A 25,447-nucleotide genomic window follows, 5' to 3' on the forward strand; every position below is an offset into this window, starting at 1 on the left:
GGCCACAGGTCATTAGTCTAGCGAGCCAACCTAGGGACAGGGGTACTACCGAGGCCCCTCCGGGGCGTCAGACTCGCAGAAGGCCCCTGTGCATTGGCCGCCGGGACGGGGGACTCCGCCCCTTTTCGTACGGCTCTCATCTGTGACTGGCTCTTGGGCCCGGGCTGGCCACACCTCCTCCCCTCGCACATACACAAGAGTCACGCGCCTTTCAGTTGGAAACTTGGAGTGCAGAGGAGGACGCTGTCCCTCGTCTCCCCACCCACTTATCTTGCCATTGGCTCGCGGCACCGCTCACGGCCACGCCCCCATTCCAGCCCCCTGGCTGGGAGGGCGGGCATCTGCTGGTGATTGGCTGATCGGCCTGCCTCTCGCAGGAGCCGCTGGCACTCCCCCCACCCTCTCCCCCCTCCCGCTAGCCTCGAGGTCTCGGTGCTGGCCCAGGCCGAGTCAGTGTCAGTCAGGGAGGCGGGCTGCTGAGCAGAGGGTTCGAACACTGCGTTGCAATCTCGCCCCAGGGCCGGTCCCTGCGCTCGTGCCGCCGGCTGAGAAGCATGAAGCCGCAGCTGGAGCAGCCACCCTATGATTGGCTGTGGCGCTTGTGAACCCGAAGTAAAGATGGCGGGCGGGCAGGCAGCCGCCGCACTGCCCTCTTGGAAGATGGCGGCGCGCCGCAGCCTCAGCGCCCGCGGCCGGGGGGTCCTGCAGGCGGCGGCGGGGCGGCTGCTGCCATTGCTACTGCTGAGCTGCTGCTGCGGCGCGGGCGGCTGCACGGCGGTGGGCGAGAACGAAGAGACGGTGATCATCGGGTTGCGGCTGGAGGACACGAACGACGTGTCTTTCATGGAAGGGGGGGCGCTGCGGGTGAGCGAGCGGACCCGGGTCAAGCTGCGGGTGTACGGGCAGAACATCAACAACGAGACATGGTCCCGCATTGCTTTCACAGAGCACGAGCGGCAGCGCCACAGCCCCGGCGAGCGCGGGCTGGGGGGCCCCGCGCCGCCGGAGCCGGACAGCGGCCCCCAGCGCTGCGGCATCCGCACATCAGATATCATCATCTTGCCCCATATCATTCTCAACCGCCGTACATCCGGCATCATTGAGATAGAGATCAAACCGCTGCGCAAGATGGAGAAGAGCAAGTCCTATTACCTGTGCACGTCGCTCTCCACGCCAGCCCTAGGCGCCGGCGGCTCGGGGTCCGCGGGTAGCGCCGTCGGGGGCAAGGGCGGCTCCGGGGTGGCCGGGCTCCCGCCGCCCCCATGGGCCGAGACCACCTGGATTTATCACGATGGCGAGGATACCAAGATGATCGTGGGGGAGGAAAAGAAGTTCCTGCTGCCCTTCTGGCTGCAGGTGATCTTCATTTCGCTGCTCCTGTGCCTGTCGGGCATGTTCAGCGGCCTCAACCTTGGACTCATGGCCCTAGACCCGATGGAGCTGCGCATTGTGCAGAACTGCGGCACCGAGAAGGAGAAGAATTACGCCAAGCGCATCGAGCCCGTGCGCAGGCAGGGCAACTACCTGCTGTGCTCGCTGCTGCTGGGCAACGTGCTGGTCAACACCACGCTCACCATCCTGCTCGACGACATCGCTGGCTCAGGCCTGGTGGCGGTGGTGGTCTCCACCATCGGCATCGTCATCTTCGGGGAGATCGTGCCCCAGGCCATCTGCTCCCGGCACGGCCTGGCTGTGGGAGCCAACACCATCTTCCTCACCAAGTTTTTCATGATGATGACCTTTCCCGCTTCTTACCCGGTCAGCAAGCTGCTGGACTGCGTTCTGGGCCAGGAGATAGGCACCGTCTATAACCGGGAAAAGCTGCTGGAGATGCTCCGGGTCACAGACCCCTACAACGACCTCGTAAAGGAGGAACTGAATATCATCCAAGGGGCGCTGGAGCTCCGCACCAAGACGGTGGAGGACGTGATGACTCCCCTCCGGGACTGTTTCATGATCACCGGCGAAGCCATTCTGGACTTCAACACCATGTCGGAGATCATGGAGAGCGGCTACACTCGCATTCCAGTATTTGAGGGGGAACGCTCCAACATCGTGGACCTCCTCTTCGTCAAAGACTTGGCCTTCGTGGATCCAGATGACTGTACTCCCCTGAAAACCATCACGAAATTTTATAACCACCCCTTGCACTTTGTTTTCAATGACACCAAGTTGGACGCTATGCTGGAAGAATTTAAGAAAGGTGGGAAAATTTTGGTACCCTTTCATTGGCTTGCTCTTTCTCACTCCATCCTCCTCCCTACTTGAGTCCTCTACCCTTAGACCAACCCCCCAAGGCGAGTTGACCGGAATTTCTCCTCTCTTTTAATTGTAAAGTTGAAAGGGTGGCATGGATTTGGGGGTGGATTGAACTAGTAAGCCCTTCTAGGTTCTTTAAAACCACAAGACTGCCCTGGCTTGCTTCCCTCCCTGTCAAAGCAGGCTTCCTATTTTCTGTGCATGGTACTCTTACCCCCTGCACTCTGGCCTTGAGAGATCTGCTGCATTCATTGAGGGATTCTGACTGGGTAGATGAAAAAAGGGACCCGCTGATGCCATGCTGTGCCATTTGGTTGCCATGTACTAATCTCAGGCATTTGGAGAACGTTTAAATGGCTTTTCTAAACCCAGAGCAATCAGTTGATATTTCCAAGATTGGAAGTGCATTTTCAGTTGCCTCAGTTCCTGGTTGTCTGGTGACCTGTGGGAGAGATTAGGGTCTGCTTTTGAGAATAGGGTATGGGATAAGCCAGGTATCACTAAAGAAAATCACTCATTTGGTTGACTTGCCTTAGCTGGAAAAGAGGTGTTTTGTTGTTGTTGTTGTTTTTAAACTAAAGCTATTTGTTAATATATAACTTGGAAAGACTTTTTATGAGGCTCTATATTGCTTAGCTTTCTTCACTGTTTGTTTACATTTACCTAACAACAAATAAAATTTCCCAAACTGAGTGTGGTTTTGGCAGAAAGCTTGGATCTTTAACAATGGGATTAATTCCTCTATATGGTTTGTCTATTTCTTGAGACTTTCTGGTTTAAAAGTGTTCTTTTTAACCTTGATCACCTGGTATGTTCAATGGAAGTATGTCTGCGAGTCATTGTTCCCTGTTCCAGGGAGTTTGACCAGGAAAGAGAAGTACAGAGGGTGGTGTGCTCACCTTTCTTGCATAGTGGTGTTTTCTGTTTGTTTTACCATGTAACAAACCGGCAACTCATACTGTTATCACTGAAATTCTGACTTTAAAAATGTTTCCAGTAAGTAGCTAGCTTTGTTAGTTGAAAGCCAAGATTTTGATACTGAGTTTTTAAATTGTTATGGTGTGGGTGCCTTGTTCCTGTGTTAGAATGTGCACTAACCTTTTAATGAGTCAATAGTCCTCAAAACTAACTTTTCCTTCTTCCAGTAGAATTTTGATCACTGAGAGTGGTCTCTCCACTGAAAAAGGCCATGTGTAAGTGATGACAGCCCAATGGCTGTGATGATATGAACATAGAGTATGCAGTTGTCCTAATTCCATTTTCCTCCCTGAACGCTGTCCTCTCTGGAACAGGATCACACTGCAGTAATTTTCAGATAGAGCAGAATGCGCTTCAGAGATGGGGTAATTTGCATTTAAAAGCAGAAGGAGATTCTTCTGGATTCTTAAACAGTAAAAAGAAAATGTCCATTATCTCTAAGTGACAGAGCTTCTTTGGAGATGGCATTATTCTTTCACTACTAAATTGTTAATTAGAGCATCTAACCAGTCTCTTTTTTCATTTTGCAGTAGAATGTGGAATACAGAAAACTGTCTTGAAATGCTTGAAAATGGCTTTGAAATACTTTATTTTCCTTTTGTTGCTAAATTTCCCAATATTGATAGAGATAATATATTCTTTTTTTTATTATTCAGAATTTTTGCATATCTGCTGATGGTAGCACTGGTGTGTACTCCCTGCTGAAATCTTCTCTTCACTTCTGTATCTTTTATTTTCTTTGAGAATTTAGTTCTGCCCCTTGCAACTCATTAATCCTGCCCCTCTCTCAAAATCTCAAGATTTGCATTATTTTGAAATTTGGTTTTGATTGTCCTTGAGCAGTTTTCCTCTGAATGATTTATTTTTACTAGGAACTTTTCCTTTCCCCAAATTACCTCTCACAGTCCTTTCTTTGAAGTGTATCCTTTAAATTGATTGAATTGATAATATTTTCCTGTGAATTCTAAAAAAAAAAAAGATAATGCACAAGATTTTATTTTTGTCTGTAACCAGAATAATGTATTCAGTTAAGAAGACAGTATGATTTAAAGGTGCATTCATGCTAGAAGCTTATTTGGAAGAGTGGGCAATGACAGTTGGTTGCAAATGGGAAATTTAAGCCATGATCTTAAAAGGCTACAGTGGGTGCTTGTTGCTTAAACTGTCGAAATGATTTTTCACCTTCCTTTCCTTGATTTTTTTTTTTTTAAAGAGTGTGGCCGTTTTAACCTTACTAATAGCTGCATTATTTCTTTTTTCTGCGTTAGTTAAAATATTTCACCTGATTTTTCTTTCCTTCATTTTCTGATTCAGTTATGAAGTAATGTGAACAGTCAACCTGCTACTGTTTTTCTCAATTGAATAATGCTTTATGGGATGGTTTGAAGACTTTTACTTCTTCTCTTTTCCTCTTTCTCCTAACACCACCAACTATAACTCCCCCACACAGGTTAGACCCTTAATCCATGTCTCATTAAAAATTATCCTTCCTAATTAGAAATGTCTGCATTGAAGCCTTTCCTGGGTATAGGTCTGCATCATTAGTCTCAGTTGTTCATTACTAAGGAAGGGCAAAGTTTCTGTAATGTGCAAAGAAAAGCTACCTTATGTAGTGGCTTCCCAGGCGGCTCAGTGGTAAAGAACCCACCTGCCAATGCAAGACATGTGGGTTCAGTTCCTGGGTCGGGAAGAGCCCATGGAGAAGGAAATGGCAATCCATTCCAGTATTCTTGTTTGGGAAATCCCATGGACAGAGAAGCCTGGTGGGCTATAGTCCATGGGGTCGCAAAAGAGTCAGACATGACTAAGCGACTAAAACAACAATGACCTTTCTGTGTTATGTAGTATATGTAAATAATCTTCTTTCTAATGATTAAAAGTTTTTGCCTGGCTTTGGTGCTAGTGATGAAGAACCCGCGTGCCAATGCAGGAGACATAGGAGACATGGGTTCGATCCGTGGGTGGAGAAGATCCCCTGGAGGAGGGCATGGCAACCCACTCCAGTATTCTTGTGTGGAGAATCCTATGGACAGAGGAGCCTGGCAGGCTACACTCCATAGGGTTGCAAAGAGTTGGACAGGACTGAAGCAACTCAGCATGCATGCAGCCCTGGCTACCAGGAAACTCATGGCTTTCCTTGAAGTTAGAAGACAGTAATTATGCTAATTTTGCAGTTAGCTCATTATTATTACTTATTTGCTCTCTGCAAGGTGCAGGGCTTAGTGGTTTACATGAATCACCTTGTTTAAATCTTCTGATAACTGATTGAGGCGCCATCTCCATTGTACAGATGACGAAATTGAGGCATAGGTGAAGTGATGTGTTCAAGGTCATTGAGTAATTTCTTGTTTTGAGGTTGGTGTGACAACCAGACCTGTACTCTTAACCATTCTATTATGCTGATCCCTTGATCCCGATTTTACATTTTTATTTTAAGTGAGTGTGAGGTTTGATCAAAACATTGCCTCAGGGCTTGTTGAAAGCAACAGACACAGAAATGTATTTAAACATTAAACACGGTCTTAAACCAGTGCTTTTGTGATCTGGTACCTAACAGTTGGTGTCCCCACTTTTGCCATTAAAATAAGTCAGTTTCTGATGTGTATGATCCTAAATCTAAACAATTCTGTTTCCAGTATTGTGGGTCAAGATTCACTTTGATACTGTTTTGAGCTAACACTGTGTTGTAGTCCGCTGCCGCTGTATCGGCTTACTGTATCCACTGAGTAGTAGCTAACGTATGGCATCCTGTTTCACTCTTAGTCTCACGTCTGTTTGTGTTGCAGGGCTAACTCAAACCCAGTTTTGTGTTTTAACCCTGATTTTATTTACATTTTTTGTAGCCACTTTTGTGATAATTGGTTGCCACCGAGCCTCCTGTACAGCCCTGCCCCTCCCCACCCCCCAGTGTGCCACCATCAGCCTTTCTCTTTGTAAGCTTTTATAGTTACTTATAAACCTAAAAAAGAGAATAAAAGTAAATCCCACTAGTGGATTACGAGAATTTTAGAAAAATCACCTAAAGCAAAGTAGTGTAGAGGAAGGGAAAGCTAAATTAAAGCTTGCTACCTTTGTGTGCAGAAAGTGCCCTGGAGGCTCCTACTATACCTGGCGAAACCTAACCAAAGTCTGTGGGCTCCGAGCCTCCTAGTTTGTTTTGCTTCCTTTTGTTTCTTTTAGCTTTGTAACAATCGTATTCCAGGATTGCGGAGCAGGCTGTTATATAGCTGCTGCAGACTTTGCCGGACTATTTCTTTAATTTTTTTTAAAACTTGAAACAGGTAAACTTATCAGATAATGTTCTTTAAGGGAAGAATGCAGTGTGTAATTTTCACTTAAACATTAGGTATACAAGTTCTCCCTTCCTGTAACACAAGTCTTTCTGTATTAATGTGCTGAGAGCTTAATATTGAAAACTTTTTTCCTCACCAAATACAGTGTTCCATTTGTCTAGAATCTAGGAGGATGTTTTTATTGATATTTAAAGGTGTGACTGGTGTCGGGGTGAAGGGGTGGGGGTGGATATATTTGTTTTTTTCATCTTGTAGGTTTATTAATTCTTTGCAAATTAATGTGCAAACATGTGATACTAGTATGATTTTGCACGTTTTTAGAACATAATTTTGAAATATCCAGATAGTATAGAATCAGAGCTGGAAGACAGGCAACAGCTCATGGATCATGTGGTCCAGTGTGTGAAGCTTACCAAATGATGAGACTGACTTGGATCACTTACTAAGAATTACTTCCTAAGCCTCACTAAGAGACCCCCTGAACTAGACTCTCTAGGGAAGGGGCTTTGGACTCTACACTGTTAACAGTTACTGTGAGGTAGTTCTTGTGATGAGGTGAGTTTAGGAAACTTTGGTCTAGTCAACCTCTTAATCATTGGTCTAGACAGCCTTTCTCGAGCAGGAGAGAATGAGGAGAGAAAGCTAAGTGACTTGTGTAGGGCCACCCACCTAACTAGTAGCATCAGTAGCCTTAGAACCTGACTTGGAATGGAATGGAGGTCTTTCCATTCCAACAAGCAGGTCTTCTGGTTCCAAGTTCAGGGTACCTTTAAACAAATATTCAGCTTTGCCATTGGTTTTTATTTGCTTTGTGATTTTGATATCTATATTTTTGATATCTGGCATTCAAGTCATCTTTGACAGGCATTTTGTTACGTAGAAAACGAGTCTGAATATGTGACCTCATTTTCTTTTAGTTTTTTTTTTTTTTTTTTTTTGAGTTTTTCTCCTCTGCTAAGATTAGACAGAATGGGAAAGACTAGAGATCTCTTCAAGAAAATTAGAGATACCAAGGGAACATTTCATGCAAAGATGGGCTCGATAAAGGACAGAAATGGTATGGACCTAACAGAAGCAGAAGATATTAAGAAGAGGTGGCAAGAATACACAGAAGAACTGTACAAAAAAGATCTTCACGACCCAGATAATCACGATGGTGTCATCACTGACCTAGAGCCAGACATCCTGGAATGTGAAGTCAAGTGGGCCTTAGAAAGCATCACTATGAACAAAGCTAGTGGAGGTGATGGAATTCCAGTTGAGCTATTTCAAATCCTGAAAGATGATGCTGTGAAAGTGCTGCACTCAATATGCCAGCACATTTGGAAAACTCAGCAGTGGCCACAGGACTGGAAAAGGTCAGTTTTCATTCCAATCCCAAAGAAAGGCAATGCCAAAGAATGCTCAAACTACCGCACAATTGCACTCATCTCACATGCTAGTATAGTAATGCTCAAAATTCTCCAAGCCAGGCTTCAGCAATATGTGAACCGTGAACTTCCTGATGTTCAAGCTGGTTTTAGAAAAGGCAGAGGAACCAGAGATCAAATTGCCAACATCCACTGGATCATGGAAAAAGCAAGAGAGTTCCAGAAAAACATCTATTTCTGCTTTATTGACTATGCCAAAGCCTTTGACTGTGTGGATCACAATAAACTGTGGAAAATTATGAAAGAGATGGGAATACCAGACTACCTGACGTGCCTCTTGAGAAATCTGTATGCAGGTCAGGAAGCAACAGTTAGAACTGGACATGGAACAACAGACTGGTTCCAAATAGGAAAAGGAATACGTCAGGGCTGTATATTGTCACACTGTTTATTTAACTTCTGTGCAGAGTACATCATGAGAAACGCTGGACTGGAACAAACACAAGCTGGAATCAAGATTGCTGGGAGAAATATTAACCACAGATATGCAGATGACACCACTCTTATGGCAGAAAGTAAAGAGGAACTAAAAAGCCTCTTGATGAATGTGAAAGTGGAGAGTGAAGAAGTTGGCTTAAAGCTCAACATTCAGAAAACGAAGATCATGGCATCCGGTCCCATCACTTCATGGCAAATAGATGGGGAAACAGTGGAAACAGTGTCAGACTTTATTTTTCTGGGCTCCAGAATCACTGCAGATGGTGACTGCAGCCATGAAATTAAAAGACGCTTACTCCTTGGAAGGAAAGTTATGACCAACCTAGATAGCATATTCCAAAGCAGAGACATTACTTTGCCAACAAAGGTCTGTCTAGTCAAGGCTATGGTTTTTCCTGTGGTCATGTATGGAAGTGAGAGTTGGACTGTGAAGAAGGCTGAGCGCCGAAGAATTGATGCTTTTGAACTGTGGTGTTGGAGAAGACTCTTGAGAGTCCCCTGGACTGCAAGGAGATCCAACCAGTCTATTCTGAAGGAGATCAGCCCTGGGATTTCTTTGGAAGGAATGATGCTCAAGCTGAAACTCTAGTACTTTGGCCACCTCATGCGAAGAGTTGTCTCATTGGAAAAGACTGTGATGCTGGGAGGGATTGGGGGCAGGAGGCGAAGGGGACGACAGAGGATGAGATGGCTGGATGGCATCACTGACTCGATGGACGTGAGTCTGAGTGAACTCCAGGAGTTGGTGATGGACAGGGAGGCCTGGTGTGCTGCGATTCATGGGGTCGCAAAGAGTCGGACACGACTGAGCGACTGAACTGAACTGAAGATTAGACTATGAGCGTGTTTTATGAAATGGGTGTTGATATCTAGATTGAAGCCTTAGGTAAAGTGTAAACTATTTCTTTTTCTTTTGAGTTAACTAACTTGTTTTAGATATCCCTGAATGATTTTGTTGTTGTTACTGTTTCTTCTGTGAGAGTAGTGAAGATTGGATTTGGGACTAAGGGGTGAATCTTCTTTGATTGTTTTAATTTTTGTTCAAGGTGCAGGTCTGTGACATTTCCATTGAAATAGTCATTAAAGCATTTGAAGCGTGTGTCCCATTCATGCATCTGTGTGTTCCCCTTTTCAGGTTTTTTATCGTGTAAACAAAATTCTTACAGAGGATCCAGTCTGAATTTTGAAGGTTATTTGTGTTAGTATCACTGAAGCTTTTTAGGTCAAGACATGCCATAGATGAATACCAGGTCTGACTTAGTATTACCTGGATGAAATAGGAAAGGATCTTGTTCTGCTTTTTCTCTTGGTCTTTATCATTCCAAACCAGTACCATACTATGAGGTAGTGGTTAATTTTAATTATTAGCAGCCCTAAACACAAGTTAAAATCTTATTAACCAGGAAAATGCACAAAATAGACTGAGCCAACATAATATTTTATGATTTTATTTGCTCTTGACTACTTCAACTTTTAAGAGCAAACCTCTGGACTTGAATTAGATGTTTACAGTACTTTAGTTACATATAAATTAGTATATTTCTTTCTAAGGAGACCTTTCCTCTAAATACACATTTTATTGGTAGTAAGCATCAATTCCAGTAAGATTTGCTTGGCACGTAAAGGACATTTATTAAACTAAATACATAGACATGGATGACTGGGATTGAATACAATTTCAGTATTGTCTTTTCATCTTCTTTTTCTCAGAACACAAACAAGAAACCCGAAATCCTACCAACACTGCAAAGGAGAGACAATAGGAAGCATTCTTTCAACATCACATCACTGGCACCTCTAGGATGTCTGCATAGAGGGATGTTCAGGGAGGCAGGCTGCGGAAGGGGGAGAAAGGGGACTAAGAACAAGCACCCTCTGAAGATGATGTGTTTATTAGACTGGCTGAGGGCTTGATGGACATAATGGGGGTGCTGACTCTTCCCCACTTTGACATCAGTGCGACCATTGATCATAAATATTGATATAGTGATGATGAGATGCTCATTTCTTCATACTTAACCCTCTCTTGCTGTCAGACGTAGATGGGAATGTTTCTTTCTTTGAATTCACATCCTGTGGGGAGGCTACTACCTGCTAGCATAAAGGTTAAAAAATACGTGGTCTTCCCGAATCTACTTTGGACAAGTAACTTAGCCTCTTTAAGCTTCAGTTTTTTCATAGTAAAATGGGATATTTTCTAACTCATACTGTACTTAGGAAGGATTCATGTGATAATGAATGTGAAAATGCTTCTACACCAGTACCAGTCACTCTGCTGCTTGCTCTTCAGGTGCTGGGTTGTGTCTGACTCCATGATCCTGTGGCCTGCTGCCCTCAGGCTCCCGTCCTTCACTGTGTCCAGGAGTTTGCTCAGATTCATGTCCTTTGAGTCCGTGATGCTATCTAACCATCCATCCTCTGCTGCCTCCTTCTCCTTTTGCCTTCAATCTTTTCCAGCATCACTGTCTTTTCCAATGAGTTGGCTCTTTGCATCAGAGTACTGGAGCTTCAGCTTCCAGCATCGGTCCTTCCAATGAATATTCAGGGTTGATTTCCTTTAGGATTGACTGGCTTGATCTCCTTGCAATCCAAGGGACTCTCAAGAGTCGTCTCTAGCACCACAGTTCTAAAGCATCAGTTCTTCAGTGCTCAGCCTTCTCTCTGGTCCAGCTCTCACATCTGTACATGACTACTGGAAAAACCATAGCTTTGACTATACCAGCCTTTGTAGGCAAAGTGATGTCTCTGCTTTTTAATATGCTGTTTAGGTTTGTCATAGTTTTCCTTCCAAGGAGCAAGTGTCTTTTAATTTCATGGCTGTAGTCACCATCTGCAGTGATTTTGGAGCCCAGGAAAATAAAATCTGTCACTGCTTCTACTTTTTCCCCTTATATTTGCCATGAAGTGATGGAAGTGAATGCCATGAGTTTTTTGAATGCTGGGTTTTAAGCCAGCTTTCTCACTCTCCTCTTTCACCTTCATCAAAAGGCTCTTTATTTCCTCTTCACTTTGTCCTGTTAGAGCAGTATTATTTGCATATCTGAGGTTGTTGATATTTCTCCTGGCAGTCTTGATTCCAGCTTGTGATTTATCCAGCCCAAGATTTCGAATGATGTACTCTGCACATATGTTAAATAAGCAGAGTAACAATATATAGCCTTGTTGTACTCCTTTCCCAATTGTGAACTCCTTTTCTAGTTGTTCCGTGTCCGGTTCTAATTGTTGCTTCTTGACCTTGTATACAGGTTTCTCAGGAGACAGGTAAGGTGGTCTGGTCTTCCTATCTCTTTAAGAATTTTCCACAGAGCTCAGTTAACCATTATTTTTATGTAATGATTCTGTAGACTCTTTGGTGGTGGTCTTGGTATTTCTCTAGACTAATGATTGCAAGTCAAGAGAGACACCTTGGGTCATGTGTGCACCTAGTTATTAATGGAAGTTGCAATTTTTTTTTTTTGGTGGGCCCGTGTGGCTTGCAGAATCTTAACTCCCTGACCAGAGATTGAACTGGGGCCCCTACAGGGAAGTGCTGAGTCTGGAATTCCCCTGGATGTCGAAACTTTGAAAAGTGGCTAATTATAGTAGGTTGTCTTTTGTGTGTGTGTGATTGAATTCTAGGCTTTTCTAGCCAATGCTGTTACTTACGAGATGTCCACATGTGTATATGTTTTTAAGGAAAACAGTGCAATTGATTACATGTTCTATCCTCTTTAGAGTAAGAATGCTGAATTAAAAAAAAACTTCATTCTCTTTAACTGTAAGAGACTGAAAAAGACAGTGAAGTTTAAAAGAAATAGAACAAATTCTCATGGATTTTGGAAAGCCTTGAATAATCAAAGTTAGAAGATTAAAGGAAGATGTCAAATTACTTGGATAAAATTTTTTAGCATTGCTATTTTTTATGCTTTTGACATAATCAGTGTCTAATATAGCAAGTTTTTGTTGCTAATAGCAATGTAACTTTGTAATACTTGGACGGCAACCAGGAATCATAGAAATATCCTTCAAAGGGTTTAGTAATTTTTTTCCCCTGGAAATCTTAATTCAGTGATACAATTCCAGAGGAGAAAAGAGCTATGTTGGCTTTTCATGTTGCATGTATATTGCAAAAATACCTATAAATAGTGAAAAATTAGAGATTTCACTTTAAGATAGGACATGGAAGAAAGGAGTTAAGAAAATGATAGGTGTCAATTAATCACAATCAATTAATCACAACCATTTAATGACCATATGGTCATTAAAGGCCATGTAGCAATATGGAAGATTTATACCGACTATTTTGTATAGATTATAGATATGTGAAAATATACATGTGTATAGACTGGAAGGGAACATGGACAAGTTAATAGTTGATGTGTTAGGATAGGGTGATCATAGATCATCTTTTCAAAGATCCCTTTGTTAACTTTGCAGAATAACATACCTGGCAAAAATTCAAATCTGCTGAGAACATTATGAGTCCTGTTCTTGGGAAAACTGACCTTTACTAATGGAGAACTCATATTATTCCATTTCTCCTTAGGAACATTTTGCTGTTGAGACAAATGGTTCCTTTACATTTTTTAAAAATTGAGATATAATTAACATACCACAAAAATCACCCATTTTATGTGTACAACTTGGTTTTTAGTGTATTCACAAGGTTGTGTAGTTATCACTATTGTCTACTTCTAGAGCACTTTCTACTCCAGAAAGAATCATGTTAGTAGTCACTCTCCATTCCCCTCTTCCCTGGAGACTATTAATCTACTTTCTGTCTCTGTGGATTTGCTTGTTCTGGACAGTTCATGTAAATTATATCATACACTACGTGGCCTTTTATGTCTGGCTTCTTTTACTTAGTGTAATGTTTTCAAGGTTCATGCAGGTACATCCATGTAACATGTATCAGTGTTTCATTCATTCATTTTTATGGTCAAATAGTATTCCATATTATGGATATACCACGTTTTGTTTTTTCACCCATCAGTAGATGGACATTCAGACTGTTTCTAGTTTTTGGTTATTATAAATATGAGTATACGTGTTTTTGTGTGGATGTAAGTTTTCAATTCTCATGGGTAGATGCCTAGGAGTAGAACTGCTGGGTCTGTGGTAACTCTATATTTAACCCTGAGGAACTGCCAAACTGTTTTCCAAAATGGCTGCACCATTTTATATTCTCACTGAAAATGTATGAACATTCCAATTTCTCCATATCCTTACCAACTCTTGTTATTGTTGATTGTTTAATTACAGCCATCCTAGTAGGTGTGAAGTGGTGTCTCACTGTGGTTTTGATTGGTATTTTCCTGGTGCGTAATGATGTTGAGCCTCATTTCATCTTGTTGGCCATTTGTTTATCCTCTTTGGAGAAAAGTCTATTCCAATCTCTTTTGTCCATTTTAAAAATTGCATTGTCTTTTTATTATTTAATTGTAAGAGTTCTTTATGTATTCCATATACTACTTTCTTCAGTTCAGTTCAGTCCCTCAGTCGTGTCTGACTCTTCGTGACCCCATGAATCGCAGCATGCCAGGCCTCCCTGTCCATCACCAACTCCCGGAGTTCACTCAGACTCATGTCCATCGAGTCAGTGATGCCATCCAGCCATCTCATCCTCTGTCGTCCCCTTCTCCTCCTGCCCCCAATCCCTCCCAGCATCAGAGTCTTTTCCAATGAGTCAACTCTTCACATGAGGTGGCCAAAGTACTGGAGTTTCAGCTTGAGCATCATTCCTTCCAAAGAAATCCCAGGGCTGATCTCCTTCAGAATGGACTGGTTGGATCTCCTTGGAGTCCAAGGGACTCTCAAGAGTCTTCTCCAACACCACAGTTCAAAAGCATCAATTCTTCGGCGCTCAGCCTTCTTCACAGTCCAACTCTCACATCCATACATGACCACAGGAAAAACCATAGCCTTGACTAGATGGACTTTTGTTTTCAAAGTAATGTCTCTGCTTTTGAATATGCTATCTAGGTTGGTCATAACTTTCCTTCCAAGGAGTAAGCATCTTTTAATATCATGGCTGCAGTCACCATCTGCAGTGATTTTGGAGCCCAAAAAAAGTCTGACACTGTTTCCCCTGTTTCCCCATCTATTTCCCATGAAGTGGTGGGACCGGATGCCATGATCTTCGTTTTCTGAATGTTGAGCTTTAAGCCAACTTTTTCACTCTCCACTTTCACTTTCATCAAGAGGCTTTTTAGTTCCTCTTCACTTTCTGCCATAAGGGTGGTGTCATCTGCATATCTGAGGTTATTGATATTTCTCCCGGCAATCTTGATTCCAGCTTGTGTTTCCTCCAGTCCAGCGTTTCTCATGATGTACTCTGCATATAAGTTAAATAAGCAGGGTGACAGTATACAGCCTTGACGGACTCCTTTTCCTATTTGGAACCAGTCTGTTGTTCCATGTCCAGTTCTAACTGTTGCTTCCTGACCTGCATACAGATTTCTCAAGAGGCAGGTCAGGTGGTCTGGTATTCCCATCTCTTTCATAATTTTCCACAGTTTATTGTGATCCACACAGTCAAAGGCTTTGGCATAGTCAATAAAGCAGAAATAGATGTTTTTCTGGGACTCTTGCTTTTTCCATGATCCAGTGGATTTTGGCAATTTGATCTCTGGTTCCTCTGCCTTTTCTAAAACTAGCTTGAACATCAGGAAGTTTCTTACCAGATGTATAATTTGCAAATATTTTTTCCTATTCTGTCGGTTGTCTTTTCACTTTCTTGATAATAACCTTTGAAACAGGAAAGTTTTAATTTTGATGAAGTCCAATTCCTTTTTTTTTTTTTTTGCTTTGTCTTTATTGTCATTTCTAGGAAACCATTGTCCAGTCCTAGGTCACAAACTTTTTTGCCTATGTTATCTTCAAAGACATTCATAGGTTACCTTCTACATTTAAGTCTTTAATCCTTTTTGAGTTTGTTTTTGTATATGGTATGTAATAGCAGTCTAACTTTATCCTTTTGATTGTGAATATCTCATTGTTCAAGCACAGTTTGTTGAAAAGACTAGTCTTTCTTCATTGACTTGTCTTGGCATTCTTATCACAAGTCAATTAACCATAAACATGAGGGTTTATTTCTGGACTCTAAATTCTCTTCCACTGATACATGTCTTCATATGTCAGTACCATGCCCTTTTGGTTCTTATAGCTTTATAGTAAGTTTTGAAATTGGGACAAATGAATTATCTAACTTTGTTCTTTTTCATGATGATTTTGATGAAATCGATCCCTTGCATTTCCATATGAATTCATGGATATTCTTCTTCATTTCTGCAAAGGCAGTTGAAATTTTGATAGAGATTGCATTGAATCTGTCAATTTGGGGAGTATTACAGTCTTAACAATATTAAATCTTTCACCCATGAAATGGGATGTCTTCCCATTTATTTAGGTCTTTTAAAATTTCTTTCAACAGTGTTTTGTATTTTTCAGTGCATTTGCAATCTTTTTGTTAAATAAAATACTTGGAATAAAAGTTTTTTTGATGCTGTTGTAAATGGAATCATTTTATTAATTTCATAGGTAGTATATAGAATATAATTTATTTTTGTATAATGATCTTGTAGCCTGCAGCCTTACTGAACTCATTTATTACATAACACATGGTAAAATAGGAAAGTGCTTTTCAAAAACATGTGAATTTGGGGGGGATTAAGGCAATGCCAAAGAATGTTCAAACTACCACACAGTTGCACTCATCTCACACGCTAGTAAAGTAATGCTTAAAATTCTCCAAGCCAGGCTTTAGCAATATGTGAACCGTGAAATTCCTTATGTTCAAGCTGGTTTTAGAAAAGGCAGAGGAACCAGAGATCAAATTGCCAACATCCACTGGATCATGGGAAAAGCAAGAGAGTTCCAGAAAAACATCTATTTCTGCTTTATTGACTATGCCAAAGCCTTTGACTGTGTGGATCACAATAAACTGTGGAAAATTATGAAAGAGATGGGAATACCAGACCACCTGACCTGCCTCTTGAGAAATCTGTATGCAGGTCAGGAAGCAACAGTTAGAACTGGACATGGAACAACAGACTGGTTCCAAATAGGAAAAGGAGTCCGTCAAGGCTGTATACTGTCACCCTGCTTATTTAACTTCTATGCAGAGTACATCATGAGAAACGCTGGACTGGAAGAAGCACAAGCTGGAATCAAGATTGCCGGGAGAAATATCAATAACCTCAGATATGCAGATGACACCACCCTTATGGCAGAAAGTGAAGAGGAACTAAAAAGCCTCTTGATGAAAGTGAAAGTGGAGAGTGAAGAAGTTGGCTTAAAGCTCAACATTCAGAAAACTAAGATCATGGCATCTGGTCCCATCACTTCATTGGAAATAGATGGGGAAACAGTGGAAACAGTGTCAGACTTTATTTTTTTAGGCTCCAAAACCACTGCAGATGGTGACTGCAGCCATGAAATTAAAAGACGCTGACTCCTTGGAAGGAAAGTTATGACCAACCTAGATAGCATATTCAAAAGCAGAGACATTACTTTGCCAACAAAGGTTCATCTAGTCAAGGCTGTGGTTTTTCCTGTGGTCATGTATGGATGTGAGAGCTGGACTGTGAATAAGGCTGAGTGCCGAAGAATTGATGCTTTTGAACTGTGGTGTTGGAGAAGACTCTTGAGAGTCCCTTGGACTGCAAGGAGATCCAACCAGTCCATTCTGAAGGAGATCAGCCCTGGGATTTCTTTGGAAGGAATGATGCTCAAGCTGAAACTCTAGTACTTCGGCCACCTCATGCGAAGAGTTGACTCATTGGAAAAGACTCTGATGCTGGGAGGGATTGGGGGCAGGAGGAGAAGGGGACGACAGAGGATGAGATGGCTGGATGGCATCACTGACTCAATGGACGTGAGTCTGAGTGAACTCTGGGAGTTGGTGATGGACAGGGAAGCCTGGCATGCTGCGATTCATGGGGTCGCAAAGAATTGGACACAACTGAGCGACTGAACTGAACTGATCCTATGTTTCATTTGATTGTAGTGGACTTAATTTTTTCTTTAAAAAATTTAGGCATTTTTACTTACCACTTTCATGTATATAGAGTGAAGCTCTATCTATGACTGACATTGTCATTCTTCGGCAAAGATGATAGGAAAGAATAAAATTTCTTTCTCAGATTAGATGTAGGAAAAAAAGAAATAGGCTGTGTGAAATGTTTTAGAGAGACCAAAAATACAGCTGGCTGGAGCTTGGGAGTTTAAAAGTTAATCTGTATTTAATGTTTAGAGTGACTTTGTATAAGACTTGGGATTTGGCTAGGAGATGAGCACAGATATGTTTGGTTGCTATCTAAATGTGCCTTTCTTCTCCAGGCCATTTTACCAAAGGTTTTCTTTGGGTCGTTTTTACAGAGACTAGAAAAAACCCTGACTTTTAGTCACTCTGCATTTCATACGGCCATTGTCAATGTAATCCTTAAGGTTTTTAGGTACGAGGTAACCGGAAGAGACAAAATGAAACTCTTTGCTCTGTTTTCTTTTTTTGTGTAGGGGGTGGGGGCTGGTAATCTGAGATGTTTTCCCATTAGCAAAGACATATCGAGGGCATCATCTGATCTTTATGGGGGTGTGCAAAGCCTCAGTTTTTCCATTTGCCCATCTGCAATCATAAAAACCATGTTCTGACTCAACATGGAGCCTCTGCAGAATGGCATTTGGGGCTGAGGCAGTTGGGAAGACCATGCAAGAGATGGAAATATTTGAGCAGGTTTTTAGAGGTAACACTAAAAACAGCTAAAATGAGACTGTGTTCTCATCTCCTTCAAGTTTTGTTTCTTGAGTAGTTACTAGTAGTAGTAATGTCACTGGTAGGAGTAATAGTCACTAGTCTACATCCTTGATTTAAGGCATGGCAGAAATAATTTGGTCTCTGTAGAGCTGATAACTGAGCAGAGATTTTCCCTGTTCCTGTGGTTATACTTTAGGGGTATGGGATTGTTTGGTGGAGGGAGTGAGATTCTGCTGCAAGCAAATCATTTGGGTAAAATACTATAATGATCATACTCGGTGGGCCATCTGCTAAGTTTTTTCTTTAAAATTTTTATTTCTTTGTTCCTGTGTATCTACATTTACCCACAAAGGCTAGAAGAACATTTACCAAAATACAATATAATGTAACATTCAAGTGTACAGCACAGTGATTCAGTTATATTCTTTTTCAGATTATTTTCCTTGTGGGTTATTATATAATGTTGAGTATAGTTCCCTGAGCTACGTATCAACAGCTATCCTTGTTGGTCATCTATTTTATGCATCAAGATCAAGATCTGTCGCTCAGTCGTGTCCGCCTCTTTGCGACCCCACGAATCACAGCATGCCAGGCCTCCCTGTCCATCACCAACTCCCGGAGTTCACTCAGACTCACGTCCATCGAGTCAGTGATGCCATCCAGCCATCTCATCCTCTGTTGTCCCCTTCTCCTCTTTCCCCCAATCCCTCCCAGCATCAGAGTCTTTTCCAGTGAGTCAACTCTTCACATGAGGTGGCCAAAGTACTAGAGTTTCAGCTTGAGCATCATTCCTTCCAAAGAAATCCCAGGGCTGATCTCCTTCAGAATGGACTGGTTGGATCTCCTTGGAGTCCAAGGGACTCTCAAGAGTCTTCTCCAACACCACAGTTCAAAAGCATCAATTCTTCGGCGCTCAGCCTTCTTCACAGTCCAGTTCTCACATCCATACGTGACCACAGGAAAAACCATAGCCTTGTCTAGACAGACCTTTGTTGGCAAAGTAATGTCTCTGCTTTTGAATATGCTATCTAGGTTGGTCATAACTTTCCTTCCAAGGAGTAAGCGTCTTTTAATTTCATGGCTATAGTCACCATCTGCAGTGATTTTGGAGCCCCAAAAAATAAAGTCTGACACTGTTTCCACTGTTTCCCCATCTATTTGCCATGAAGTGATGGGACCGGATGCCATGATCTTCATTTTTTGAATGTTGAGCTTTAAGCCAACTTTTTCACTCTCCTCTTTCACTTTCATCAAGAGGCTTTTTAGTTCCTCTTCACGTTCTGCCATAAGGGTGGTGTCATCTGCATATCTGAGGTTATTGATATTTTCCCCGGCAATCTTGATTCCAGCTTGTGCTTCTTCCAGTCCAGCATTTCTCGTGATGTACTCTGCATAGAAGTTAAATAAGCAGGGTGACAGTATACAGCCTTGACGTACTCCTTTTCCTATTTGGAACCAGTCTGTTGTTCCATGTCCAGTTCTAACTGTTGCTTCCTGACCTGCATACAGATTTCTCAAGAGGCAGGTCAGGTGGTCTGGTATTCCCATCTCTTTCATAATTTTCCACAGTTTCTTGTGATCCACACAGTCAAAGGCTTTGGCATAGTCAATAAAGCAGAAATAGATGTTTTTCTGGAACTCTCTTGCTTTTCCCATGATCCAGCGGATGTTGGCAATTTGATCTGTGGTTCCTCTACACTGAAACTCATCAGTTGACACAGAACCTTCAGCCAGCGTTTATGCATAAGCTTCTTCAATATGAATGGACAGCTAAACACCTCTGGATATTTGAGGAGAGCTTCTAATAGTGAGACGAAACAAACAGAAAAAAGAATCTTAATTGACTAAAGCTGGTTTAGCACACATTAACTAAAGTCCAACAAACCAAGTCACTTTCAGGTATTACTTTCTTTGACCTCTTAAGGGCACTTAACGAAACCAGCTGTTAGTAGCAACTGTGAAGATTTGCTGTCTCTTCATACATAATATAGATAGAATCTTTCCTGTGTTCATTCAGCCTACCTGGTTGGTTGAGGCTCCCAACTAGGACGAATGTTGTTAAGTAAGTCCTTACAGCTTCCCTAGCCTCACTGCATGTGCAGAGGCCAGTGTAAGCATTTCTGGCAGTTATGTGTGTTAAGGAATTGTTACCTATTTTCCCTTTTTCCTTTTACTATAAGATTAAAAACAAAAAGTTCTTTCTGTGCTGGATCTTCCTTACGGTGCACAGGCTTTCTCTGGTTGTGGTGCCTGGGCTTCTCTAGCTCTGGCAAGTGGGCCTCGTTGCCCTGCTGCATGTGGGATCTTAGTTCCCTGGCCAGGGATCAAACCCGTGTCTCCTACATTGAAAGGTGAATTCTTAACCACTGGCCAGCTGGGAAGTCTCAAGGTTTCTTAAGGAATAGGTAGTTGCTTCCCTTTCCTTGACTCCTTTCATCTTCAATCCTCTACAGTCTGGCTTCAAACTGATCAGGACTCCCTTTATTGCCAGACCTATGTCTTAGTTATTATCCTTCGTCACTCCCTTGACTCCTTAGCTGCTTGTCACATCCAGCTTAGCTCTTCACAGTCTTGTTTCTCCTCCTGTTTCTCTTGACTGTTTCCTTTTTCCTTTTAAATTACTGATTTCTTCCTTCCGTCCATAATTGAGCGTTCCCCAAGATTTTGTTTTTATATTCCATGGTCTTTTTCCATGTTTAGGAAGTTTTCTTTGACTCACTTTTAATCCATAAGCATTTATTCAGTATCATAATAAAAAAGAACTGTGTAGGATGCAAAAATGATTTAGGTATATTTCCTGTTCTTGAGTAACCTGTAAGACATAGGACAGACATTTTTGCCCCCTGTGTCTTGTTACCAAAGTTAATTGCTATTTTTGAAAATGCCTCTTATATACTTGTTTTCTTTTCATTCCAGCTTCGACTACCGCAGCATATAGTCATCTCTATGTAATTTATAAATAGGTTAGACATTGACATGGATCTCTTTAATACAACATCGAGGTTCTCATAGCGTCTGCTCTTTCATTCTTGCATACTTAGAAAATCCACTTGAAAATGGTAAAAACAAAAAAAAAGGCCAAGTAATATGTTAGTGTCATTATGACAAGTTTTCACCTCATAGGAAATCTGGCAGGATCTCTAGGCCTCCCAGGTCAAAAGACAGACCTGCTCACACTCCAGTGTCTTCTGGAATTCCTTATAAATTTCAGTGGGCACTTAAGCTATAGAACATTTTATTTACTGTACTGGTTTTAAGGTGGAATTCCAGAATTAAACATTGTGCCCAAACGTAACATTTTCAAACTGTCTAGGCTTATCTTCCAAAAATAGTATATTACTGCACCAACTCTCCCTGCCCAATAAAGGACCTGAAGCATCAAGTGTTAACTGCAAAGAAGTTAGATGAGGCTCCTCTTCTCTCCCCAAGTCATTTGGAATCTGAGTGAATGCAAGTAACACAGACACATGACAATAATCTGTCCCCCAAAGCAAGCAGGCATTACTTTATTATTTAGGGGAAAATACAAAAAACTTCCAGGAGTTCCCTGTATCTCCTGTATAAAATCCAAACCCTTCTAGAGTTTTCAGAACTCTTTATGCTCTGACTCTCACCCATATTTGTACCTTCTGTCCAAAAGGGCATCTCATAACTGCGTATATGTAATATATGTATATATACATATGTCTATATGTTTACATGTGTATGTGTTTCTGCATACACATACTGTGGCTTGCACACTTCTACTCATGTTATCCTAATAGACACTTAGTTCTGCCCATCAAAGCTCTGCTGTGCCTTTAGTACCTTGTTAAAATGCTGGTTTTTTTTTTTCCTGAAATCTCTGCTGATCTCTAACTCTTACACTACTTACATTTATGTCCTATATAATTAACCCTCTATTTCTTAATTTTCTTCAGTCTTTAAATTGCTACTTTTGTGTCTGTCATACTGCCTGTCTCCAGATCGACCTTATTCTTCTCTGCCTAATTTTCACTCATCCTCCTCTTATACAACTTTTTATTTTGAAAAAAATTCCAGCACAGAAAAGTTTAAATAATAGTACAATGAATTCCTGTATACCTCTCATCTAGATTTATTAACTGTTAATATTTTGATACCACGTTTGTCTCTTTTTCCATATATGTTGTGTGTGTACATATATGTGTGTTTTTTTTCTAAACCCTTGATCATTTGAATGTAGGTTGCAGATATCATGATATTTCACTCCTAAATACTTCATCATGGATCTCTTAAGTATAATGATGTTCTCCCAAATAATCACAGTAACATTATTACACTCAAGAAATTTGATGTCAATACAAACATATTGTCTAATATTCAGTCCATATTCATTGGATTATCTGATCTATTTGGTGTCCTTTATTTTTTATGTGTATTTTATTATTTGTATACAAGTTATTACAAAATATTAACTCTGTTCTCCATGTTGTACAATATATCCTAGAGCCTGTGTTTCAGCAAATAGTATATATCTCTCACTCCCCCATCTTTATATTGCACCTTTCCCTGACTTCCGTGGTGGCTCAGTTGGTGAAGAATCCGCCTGCAATGCAGGAGACCTGGGTTTGATTCCTGGGTTGGAAAGATCCCCTGGAGAAGGAAATGGCGATCCACTCCAGTATTCTTGCCTGGGAAATCCCATGGACAGAAGAGCCTGGTGGGCTACAGTCCATGGGGTCGCAAGAGTTGGACACGACTTAGCGACTAAACCACAACCATCACCGCCACCCTGTCCCTACTGGTGAACACTAGTTTGTTCTCTGAATCTGTGAGTCTACTTCTTTGTTATATTCACTAGATTGTTGTATTTTTTAGATTCCACATATAAGTGATTTTATACAGTATTTGTTTTTCTCTGTCTAGCTTATTTCACTTTAGCATAATGCTCTCCAAGTCCATTCATGTTACCAAAAATGGCAAAATTTCATTCTTTGTTATGGCTGAGTAGTATTCCATTGTATGTGTGATATGCACACATGCTAGGGGCGGTGGGCGGGAGGAGCTACCCCACGCCTCCATGTCTGAGGCCAGGGGCGGCGGCTGGGAGGAGCAACCCCACGCCCGAGGCCAGGGGCGGTGGCCGGGAGGACCAACCCAACATCCAAGGAGCCTTGGCTGTGGGGGCGCAGGAGGGCCTAGAGGAGCTATCCCACGTTGAAGGTCAGGAAGGGTGGCGGTGAGGAGATACCTTTCCTCCAAGGTAAGGAGCAATGGCTGCGCTTTGCTGGAGCAGCCGTGAAGATACCCCACACCCAAGGTTAGAGAAACTCAAGTAAGATGGTAGGTGTTGCAAGAGGGCATCAGAGGGCAAACACACTGAAACCATACTCACAGAAAACTAGTCTAATCACACTAGGACCACAGCCTTGTCTAACTCAATGAAACTAAGCCATGCCTGTGGGGCAACCCAATATGGGCAGGTCATGGTGGAGAGATCTGACAGAATGTGGTCCACTGAAGAAGGGAATGGCAAACCACTTCAGTATTCTTGCCCTGAGAACCCCATGAACAGTATGAAAAGGCAAAATGATAGGATACTGACAGAGAAACTCCTCAGGTCAGTAGGTGCCCAATATGCTACTGGAGATCACTGGAGAAATAACTCCAGAAAGAATGAAGGGATGGAGCCAAAGCAAAAAGAATACCCAGCTGTGGATGTGACTGGTGATAGAAGCAAGGTCCGATGCTATAAAGAGCAATATTGCATAGGAACCTGGAATGTCAGGTCCATGAATCAAGGCAAGTTGGAAGTGGTCAAACAAGAGATGGCAAGAGTGAATGTCAACATTCTAGGAATCAGCGAACTGAAATGGACTGGAATGGGTGAATTTAACTCAGATGACCATTATATCTACTACTGTGGGCAGGAATCCGTCAGAAGAAATAGAGTAGCCATCATGGTCAACAAAAGAGTCCGAAATGCAGTACTTGGATGCAATCTCAAAAACGACAGAATGATCTCTGTTCGTTTCCAAGGCAAACCATTCAATATCACAGTAATCCAAGTCTATGCCCCAACCAGTAACGCTGAAGAAGCTGAAGTTGAACGGTTCTATGAAGACCTACAAGACCTTTTAGAACTAACACCCAAAAAAGATGTTTTTTTCATTATAGGTGACTGGAATGCAAAAGTAGGAAGTCAAGAAACACCTGGAGTAATAGGCAAATTTGGCCTTGGAATTCGGATTGAAGCAGGGCAAAGACTAATAGAGTTTTGCCAAGAAAATGCACTGGTCATAACAAACACCCTCTTCCAACAACACAAGAGAAGACTGTATACATGGACATCACCAGATGGTCAACACCGAAATCAGATTGATTATATTCTTTGCAGCCAAAGATGGAGAAGCTCTATACAGTCAGCAACAACAAGACCAGGAGCTGACTGTGGCTCAGACCATGAACTCCTTATTGCCAAATTCAGACTGAAATTGAAGAAAGTAGGGAAAACCACTAGACCATTCATGTATGACCTAAATCAAATCCCTTATGATTATACAGAGGAAGTGAGAAATAGATTTAAGGGCCTAGATCTGATAGACAGAGTGCCTGATGAACTATGGAATGAGGTTCGTGACATTGTACAGGAGACAGGGATCAAGAAAAAGAAATGCATTTCTCTGATAATGAGTGATGTTGAGCATCTTTTCATGTGTTTGTTAGCTATCTGTATGTCTTCTTTGGAGAAATGTCTATTTAGTTCTTTGGCCCATTTTTTGATTGGGTCATTTATTTTTCTAGAGTTGCTTGTATATTTTTGAGATTAGTTGTTTGTCAGTTGCTTCATTTGCTATTATTTTCTCCCATTCTGAAGGCTGTCTTTTCCAGGTTCGATGCACGATACTGGATGCTTGGGGCTAATGCACTGGGACAACCCAGAGGGATAGTATGGGGAGGGAGGAGGGAGGAGGGTTCAGGATGGGGAACACATGTATACCTGTGGTGGATTCATTTTGATATTTGGAAAAACTAATACAATTATGTAAAGTTTAAAAATAAAATAAAATTAAAAAAAAAAACCTAAAAAAAAAAGAAAAAGAAATGCAAAAAAGAAAAATGGCTGTCTGGGGAGGCCTTACAAATAGCTGTGAAAAGAAGAGAAGTGAAAAGCAAAGGAGAAAAGGAAAGATATAAACATCTGAATGCAGAGTTCCAAAGAATAGCAAGAAGAGATAAGAAAGCCTTCTTCAGCGATCAAAGCAAAGAAACAGAATGGGAAAGACTAGAGATCTCTTCAAGAAAATCAGAGATACCAAAGGAACATTTCATGCAAAGATGGGCTTGATAAAGGA

The 25,447-nt window shown here is 41.8% G+C and overlaps 1 protein-coding gene across 5 annotated transcripts in view; it reads left to right on the plus strand.

Moving 5' to 3' along the window:
* Nucleotides 1–452: 452 nt before the first annotated feature.
* CNNM2 (cyclin and CBS domain divalent metal cation transport mediator 2) overlaps nucleotides 453–25,447 on the plus strand; it is a 182,640-nt gene continuing 157,645 nt past the window's right edge. For all 5 annotated transcript variants that reach the window (XR_015155294.1, XR_015155293.1, XR_015155295.1 and 2 more), the window contains exon 1: nucleotides 453–2,203. Coding sequence is in view for 2 of the 5 variants with exons in the window: in XM_086377514.1 (XP_086233640.1) it covers nucleotides 583–2,203 (1,621 nt within the window). In the remaining 3 variants the exon portion in view is untranslated. The remainder of the gene's footprint in view (nucleotides 2,204–25,447) is intronic.

This window comes from Bos grunniens, chromosome 26 (assembly GCF_055505025.1).
Source record: "Bos grunniens cultivar Pamir isolate PY7600 chromosome 26, Bosgru_T2T1.0, whole genome shotgun sequence".
NCBI classification, from domain to species: domain Eukaryota; kingdom Metazoa; phylum Chordata; class Mammalia; order Artiodactyla; family Bovidae; genus Bos; species Bos grunniens.